At 30.7% G+C, this 8,749-nt stretch overlaps 1 protein-coding gene and 1 pseudogene across 2 annotated transcripts; one reads left to right on the top strand and one right to left on the bottom strand.

The window, feature by feature from the left end:
* Positions 1-1,432: 1,432 nt before the first annotated feature.
* LOC149882316 (uncharacterized) lies at positions 1,433-8,736 on the bottom strand. Of its 2 annotated transcripts, none has more exons than XM_090067671.1 (3): positions 7,583-8,736; positions 2,154-2,547; positions 1,433-2,084 (listed from the first exon to the last, which is right to left on the bottom strand). In XM_090067671.1, exons 2-3 carry the CDS (start codon positions 2,308-2,310, stop codon positions 1,552-1,554), a joined length of 690 nt encoding a protein of 229 aa, XP_089923797.1. In that variant the 5' UTR covers positions 2,311-2,547; positions 7,583-8,736; the 3' UTR covers positions 1,433-1,551. The 2 variants fall into 2 exon arrangements, with proteins under 2 accessions (XP_089923797.1, XP_089923798.1); XM_090067672.1 differs by lacking the exon at positions 7,583-8,736 and adding an exon at positions 2,744-2,938 and having other exon boundaries at positions 1,446-2,084; positions 2,154-2,463.
* On the top strand, positions 2,918-5,640 carry LOC149882317 (uncharacterized; annotated as a pseudogene).
* Positions 8,737-8,749: the final 13 nt, after the last annotated feature.

The following is an 8,749-nucleotide window of genomic DNA, read 5'->3' as shown; positions in this document are numbered from 1 at the left end:
CAAGTTAAAAAAGTATAAGAGAAAGTTGCAAAATGCAAATGTCTTTCAGCAATTATTTGTCTCTAGTCATCCTTGAGGTTTTAATCATGGGGTGGGTCTAAATGAAAGCTCTACAAATATAGAGAAAGTTTTTAAATTTCTTCCTCAAATTCCATTTTAATCTTTATTTACTCATTATATGAAAACTACACTTTTGTACAAAATTCAAGGAGGTTGATTAACACTGACAAACCTTGTTTCTCATAGGACAATCAAAAACAAATATCAAGCTCTCTTCAAAGAGCAATATATATGGATATGATATCTATTAAGCAAATGGTTTAATTGTAAAAGTAAGAAATGATAATTTTAAATACTGATTAACCTCTTTTTCTGTAAACAACTGATCACTTTTGATAAATTGTTGTTTGTTTTGTTAAATTTTATTCTTTCATTTAGCTTCTCAATTGCTAACTATTGGTTTTTAGAAAATATCTCGAAAACTTTCGAAAGTTGACAAAGGCTTATGTAATCCAAAGTTTTGCAAAGCACATGGTGAATCAGGCCAATAAACCTTATTTTCGCCCAGTTTAAAAGACAAACTTTAAATGTATCTTGTTTTAGAATGAAAATATATTACTATCTTTTGTTTATCTATGAACCTTTCATTCTTAAGCTCATAAAAGTTATTATCTCCTGCGTTTGTTAGAATAGTGAATAGTACAAAAACTTGTAATCAAATACTTTACGAGACCTGATAGAAATCTGTCATTCTCAAAAACAGAATAGGTGTAAAAACTTTGGTTGTCCTTTCCGTCACATTCGTGTTGAATAAAGATACTTTTGCAGAAGTTTCAGTGATTTGTCTAATAGTTTCAATAAGGGTTTGGGTGGGTGAAGCAAAAAAAATAGTTTCAATAAGGGTTTCGGTGGTGAAGCAAAAAAAATAGTTTCAATAAGGGTTTGGGTGGGTGAAGCAAGAAAAGGATATTTTGCGCAGTATTCTCAAAAAGCATGGAATATTTTGTAACCTCAAGTTAAAAAAGAACATACGCTAATGTCTGTAAAGTATTACATACTCTAGGGATGGGAAATCAGTGAATGGTTTCCCAAATGCGATTAGTCATAGACCATTCTGGTGATCTTAACAACTTTCTTCTAAACATTTGAGTAAAACGCTCTCCTAAAGCAAGTAAGATTGATGTACCTATCACTAAAAACTCATTTCCTTGCATGAAAAAAACACGCGAAACAGAAGAACATCAACAGTTATGGAGAACATCAACTCATGGAATTTTTGCGACGACACGCCATTTGCAAATATTTTGTCGAAGTTACCTTCGACCGCACAGTGGGCCAGATATATAGGATATGGTGGACATAACCTAATTATTACCCAATTGCTCCCCAAACCCATTTAGATATATAAATAATCATTATACATGAAATAATATTTATTTTTATCAAGAATATTTTAATTTTTAATAACAAAATTACAATTAATAGGCTTAGTAAAAATTTTTTTTTTAAATCAAACTTCTTTTCAAAAATCAAACAACAAATTGTGTTTAGCTACAAAGAATAAGAAGAAGGTGGAGCTGATTCCCTCAGCAAAGCCAGAACTTCACTGGGGATTTTTTTAAAACTCTTACTATTTTTGTTATGACCTTTTCTTAATGATGTTATGACAGGATCACTAGATACAAGTAGTCTGTTAACCAGGTCGCGATTTGTGTCTATTCTAGAAGTCTTTCTACTGAAATCTTCCCTAGACTTTTTAAAATCCTTGTTGCGGGCCTCTTGTGCCTCCTCTGACATCAGTCCAATTGGTAAGTACTGTCTAGCAATAATGGCATGGCCATGAACTAAAATTTTGTGTACTGATTGTGACATATAATACCAGGAATACTTAGATATGTAAAGTTTAAGAGCAGTAATACAAAACTCTTTTAACTTGACAGTACCAATTTCAAATCCAGATGATAAAGTGACTAGAATGATGTAAAAATAAAATAAAAGAGTTTCATCTACTTTCAAAATTTTGGCAGTTGATTGCAGATAGTCTGCAAAGGCTCGTCGGGCGGTGTTTCCATCATTACTGGTACCTACAAATTGCATATATGTGATAGTTAACCTGATGATTCATATACAAGTATTTATGTAATTTCACTTACCAGATCCTCCACTTTTTGGGAAATCCACAACCAGTCCCATTTGGTTCATAAATCCTGTCTGGATACGTTTCTTCACTTGCTTAACATTTTCCTTATCTTCAATAGCTCTAGACTGCCACTTTTGAGTTTCCAGCTTGTATCCAATATGTAATACCATTTCAAAAAACCTAATCCAGGAATGCAGGCTTTATATTTCCTTATATTTCCAACTTTATATTTCCCCGGTTTGCATCCTTCCATTTCTTTTGATATACTTTTAAAAACGCAGCACATCCAGTAGAACCCAAATTCATAGAGACTAGAATAGCTTCTACAGACAAAGAAAATGATTTATCACTAGGTTTTAGTTGGTCATGCCGTATACGTTTATGGACATCACATATCTTCATATCAACTACAAAAAAAATGATTTTAACATAATTAGTGCAACCACTATAAACTAATATAACATGAATATGGCCATTATTTTCATTTCAGCTACATTTAATTAGGCCAGTATAATAAGCACAGCACCTACTATTACCTAAAACCAAAAAAATAGGTTTGTCGCTAATAGCATTTTACGAAAATATCTTTTTTTAGATGTTTACCAAACTTAAAGGGGCAGCTAAGAGCAGAATTAAACACCACCAACAGGCTGTACATATATTGTATTAACTTATTTTAACATTAATAAGCTGTTCCAGCAGGTTCTAAACTATATGCGCCACTTTTAATATAATATTTTAATATTATAAATAAGAATCTTGCCTTTATATTTCAAAATGAAACTGTGAGTTTAATACAAGACCTTGGAATTTGTTGTGGTATTTTTCGTAAAGCTATAAAATTAAATTTTAATAATGTGTCAATTAATTTCGCATATGTTAAATAGTTTAAAGGTTATTCATTGTCATAGTTGTAGATGATATATCTATTATAAAAATTAATAAATGAATTTCTAAATATATTCAATTGTAAATGATATTTGTACATTTATGATGTACTATCAAACTACAAATAATGTTTTAAACCATACATTATGCTCTTATATACATAATATATTAAGTAGTTGGAAGTATTTCGAATATTTTTTTTTGAGGTTTTGTCTACCAACTGGCCCACTGTGGACCAGGTGGTAGACAAAGAAAAATTATTTCTTTTCAAAAAAAAAAAAAAAAAGAAAGAAAAAATTGGGAAAACCTTACAAAGTAAAAGCAACTGTTGATACTAAGTGGACAAAAGATAATATAGACATGAAGGTACTTGTTAGTGGAATGTTTAACTTTAAACAGTAACTTTTTTAAATAAGCTGAGAGTTTGGCTAATGTTGATGTTAAACTATTAAGAAAATGAAAATGAGAACTATAAGGAGATTGACATAATTTTTTTTTTTTTTTTTTTGGCCTCGCACTATAACGTAACCACAATATACAACTTATAAAGTGATATTCCTATAAACGTACAGGTAATTTGTTGAATTATCAATAGTATTAGCAATAATATTAGCGCAAATATTACAATAGGCAAAGCTAAATATATAAAGTGACATTCTAGATCCGAAAATTATTCAATTCGACAAGTCTGAATTGTTAAAAGATGTGCATGAGATTGAACAAGGCTCAGAAATAATAACTCTATTTTTGTTACTTTCACCATTTGTTTTATTATTTACAATATAAAAAACTAAAATATAGAGATTACAACTATTTCATACAACTTGTAATTGAATTTAACCAATGTATACTTCTGTGTATATATAAAAACTAATTGCTTTCATAAAAAATAACAGCATTGAAATAACACAAAATTTGATGCTAGATAAAACTCTTCCAGTAAAATTGAGCTTTAGAGAGAAAAAATTATTCTAATACACATTAAAATTATTTTGTGGAAAAAAAGACAAAATACAAGGAGCAGACTATCGACTGAAAACTAAAAAGAAGATAAAACCATTTTTGCATACTATTATTGAATTGCTAAAAAATTAAAGTATACAAGAATTTAAAATGCTATTTGGTGATGATTCAAACAAAAATGCATTAGCTAGCTTGTTGAACAGCCTAATTTAGTTAAGTTAAATCTGTTCAACAGATTTAACTTATTTAGTTAAGTTAAATCTGTTGAACAGATTTAACTTAACTAAATTACCGAATAAAATTGTTTTACCGGTTTTTTGTTGTAATTATACCAATAACACTTTTTTTCCCGCTATCATATCGGAATAATTACAATATGGAACTGAAACGACACGAAAATCCTTAAAAATCTCTAAAGTAAATTTTTAAAGGTTCCTCTTAGCGCTGAAACTAGTCTTCAAAATGCCTAAGAGAAAAGCTGATAAAACAGAGTTTTTTGCAAAGATCTATTAATAAGCCTGTTAAACAGCTTGCTAGGGTTTACTGGTGATAGCAAAATTATAGAAGTGGAGATAAATTCAAATGAATTACCTGTTTCAGGCTTTTCCAGTGAAAAAGGCAAGATCTGTATAAAGAATGCTCTTGACATTCTCTATACTAACAAGGGTAAGCAAAAAATAGCTATAAAAATGCAGGGACAGAAAAAAGAAATTTCCTGGCACGTAAACAAGAATATATGACAAAAATGATTGCTGGTTGAGTTATGTAAGGTGAAAGAAAACTATATCACCAAGAAGTACTTGAAAGCATTATGATAAGCAAAGAAAATATTTTCAGGGAATACAGCATTGAGGAATCAGAAAGTGTTTTAAATAGACGTAAAACCAGTGGTTATTCAGCCTAATAATCTCACTAAGGGAAAAAAGATGTTCTGGAAATTTTTTGAATTGTCTAAATTTAAGCAAAGTGATAATTGTAAAGAATGAATAAAAATAGTCCTATAAAAGGGCAATGGTAATATTTTTAGGGTCTAATATTGCCATGTCTGCATATAATTTTCCATGATTTCTAAAACGGTTTTCTATAGAATTTATTGGGTATCCATAATTATGTTAAACGTGGTTATTTTATATTTTTCGATTGGGTTTTGAATATCATGATCTTCGGTTATTTCGTCGGGCATTCTCTTTCGTCGTCTAAATCTCTCTTCTGGTATATCTTCTTCGACAATTATTTCACAATTTTCCTCTTCAAGTAGTGTATTCGCATGTTTAGCAAATGAATTTGACTTCTCTTTTACATTACTAAAATCACGTGAATATTTTTTTAACGAATTTAATGTGGAAGTTACCATGTTATAAGCTGTTAAATAATTTAAATTTTTTAATTTTAATTGGTTAATTCTTAAAAGATTGTTCAACAAAACAAAAAGTACCAGGTAGAAATGATTTGATTAAAAAGGGTATGAAATTATTAAAGTAGCAACATGTGATATTGATACCAAGGTTTTATATTGGAATTAAAAAATGCACGAGCAGGAAAAATTAGAAACTATAGATAAGGCTTTTGAAGATGGAAGAAAAGAAGGAAGAAAAGAAGGAAGAATAGAAGGAAGACTAGAAGGAAGACTAGAAGGAATAAAACAATGAACAAAACAAGGAATAAAAGAAGGAAGAGAACTGGGGCTAAAGATTAGAAAATTTAGAGGGAAACTTTGGTCTCTTACTACCCATCAAAGAACAGAGGAAGAAGCTACAGGAAAGCCTTCAATCCCTCTAATAACTTTACCTGTCATAAATTTACGGTACAAATTACACTCTACCAAAAAGTCAATAGGAAAATCTTTGGAACCATCATCATAATCAGCTAGAGTTAACTTTGAAATATGTGGGCAATTTTTGCACGCTCGAGATATCTCTTGCCTCTGCAAAGGGCTACAAATAACTGACACACACAGAGCCTCGACATACACATACAAATTAGCATTTCTATGTTGTATCTTAAGTTGAACAACATCGAGCTTTTTAAGCCTGGAATTATCAAATTGACCGAACTTTTTGTTATTATAGCTTCTTGCGTTATTGTTTTTAATTTCAATCTTTCGCATACATCTTTGGTAACATAAGACCTCTGACTACCCCTATCAATAACATTCTGACTACTCCACACTCACTCTCTGAATTAAAAAACTTAGCCTTTGCTGTCTGTAGCAAAATGCTATCAGACACACCTACGAGAGTTGCACTAGTTTGGGTTTGCTTCTCATTGCAAATAGAAATGTGGTGTTTCCCATTGCATTGAAAGCGCGAATAGTTAGAATGACAAAACTTTGATATATGACCTAATTTTAAACAGATGAAACATCTCTTTTGCTTTCTTAGAATTTCAATTCTCGAGTCTAAATTCATAACTTTTAAACAATGAGAAGGCTTATGGTTTTCTGAACAATAAACACATTGTAAAACTCTTTGTTCAGGTGCTCTCTTATTTTGCGTATGAAAACCTGATGTTGTCAAGTTGTTTTTGTTTCTACAGTTATGAGAATAGTTTTGCTGTGCATTTTTGTTTAAAGAATCGTATTTTAAGTTTTTATATTCATTTTTATCATAACTTGATTTTAAAACATATTTGGCACAACACTCCTCAGCTTGTAATTCTTCATTGTAATATTTTAAAAGTCTATCTAAAGTCCACAACTCTCCGGCAAATTTCCTAAAAATTAAAATTAAAAGTTCATCTGGCAGTTTCTCCTTAAGGATAAGAACTAACAAACAGCCGTATATTGTTGTTTCTATTTTTAGAATCTAAGATTACGTACACAGCTCTCTATATCATTATAAAGTTTTCTTAGTTCTTCTAGATCATTGAAATCTTTAATTTTCTTTATTTTTAACAAAGAATCCATATGTGCTGAAACTAAAACTTGTGTATTCCCGTATCTGTTATTAAAGATTTCAATTGCATCTTTATAATTTTCTGAACTAAGTAAAAGTCCTGAAATAGTAGCCAACGCTATATCACTTAAACCTTCATGCCTATGAATTGATAAATTAAATTGATCCCAGAAACCCTGCCAATCTACGAGATTCCCAATAAAACCTGGCATTTCTAACTTAGGTAAAATACACTTAGATTTATTTAAACTTTTAACAGAATCTGTATCTGATTCATTTATATTTATACTTTTTAATTTTAGTGTCACTCCAGCCATCAACTCATGACAACACTCAGCTACTCTTGCAATCTCACAAACGTCAATTTCCTCTTGATCTAAACTAATTAATATTTCCTCACCAATATTGTTTAATCTCACGTAACTCTCGTTTAAACTATTTTTTAAACCTACTAATTTGGCATAGTTAAACTGCTCACTCTCTAATTCCTCTGTTATTTCGCTCAACAAACTTCCATAACTTACTCGTAACGCTCTCCTCGCAACTTTCCTTCCTAAAGCGGCTGCCATTTTAAAATAAATATGCGCAGTAACTCAGAATAAAATCGAATTTTCGTCATAATCAACTCCTTCAACAATTAAACTCTAATTCTATCAAATCTTCCCAAACAAAATCACAAATAACAAACTCCACTTACTTCAATGTTCAACAACTCAAACTTTTCTTAACTCTTGATTAACTTCTTCCTTTAATCTTTTAATTCGGTATCTCTTCATAGCTTTTCATCGGGCGCCATGTAAAATCTCGAGGATTGAAAACTGATCCTTTGGAGAGACTATGCATTTAAACTAGTACAAAATACAAGAGTGTGTATGCTGCTCCACCAACAGAATCATAATATAATTCCTACAGAAATGCTTAACGTTTAACGTTTAATGTTTAATGTTCAACGTCGTTTCGTCATTAGTTCCTAGGCTTTGAATTAGTTACTAGGCTTTGGTAGAGCGCGTTCTTTAAATGCACGCGGCCATTGGAGAAAGATCTTTTGAGCGAGTTAAAACTTTTTTCCTTTTGGAATTTAATTACAGGGGCGGATCCAGGAATTTGTAACTGTGTGGCCAAATTTGGGATAACCTACTTTACTTTTGGTGTTCCTGTGGGAAGGGCTGGTGAGTAAAAGCTAAGCCCATGGGCGTCACTTCTATAACATTTTTTACTTAAAATCATAGGGAGACTTAATTTGTTTTCTTCTCTACTTAACCATCCCAGATTTAATAAGTTGAGAGCGCACTTGAAGTACAATAATTTTCACAAATGTGGGTAAAAACTTCGTTGATAAAGCCTTCCAAATTTTTCTATAAGGACTTTTTCATGGAATATAAGGAACCCTTGTCGGCAGGCCTTAAAGATTATTTATATTATACTTGTAGACTTACAAAAAATAATATCATTATATCAAGTTCCTAATTAATTATGTAATCCAAGAACACATATTTAAAAATCATTAAAGATAGAATATTTTAATTTTTAGAGGTAAAATAATTTCATATATGAGGAGTGGACTTGCAAAACCAGATAAAATTCACTTTTTTAAAAAAACAACTTTTTACCTGTTATTGAAGTCTGTTCACCTAATGTGTTTATTCGATACAATTTTGCTTATGGAATGCTATGCTAAACAGTCGAGTCAAGCTTGGTAAAGTGTTGTTTTGTATTGTTTTTAGTTATCCTATTAATAATAAAGTTATTCAAAATGTTGCCTTGGCTATTTAGTTCATAAATTAGACATGTAATACTTGTCTAACTTATTTAACGAAGTGCACCAACGAGAAGGTAAGCCATAGGACTTTGCACTCCATCTGTA

This window comes from Hydra viridissima, unplaced genomic scaffold (assembly GCF_058129835.1).
Source record: "Hydra viridissima isolate aposymbiotic clone 2 unplaced genomic scaffold, HvirCarnegie_v1 scaffold_11, whole genome shotgun sequence".
NCBI classification, from domain to species: Eukaryota; Metazoa; Cnidaria; class Hydrozoa; order Anthoathecata; family Hydridae; genus Hydra; species Hydra viridissima.
The sequence above is the reverse complement of the archived record's forward strand: the minus strand, read 5'-3'. Positions and strand labels throughout refer to the sequence as shown.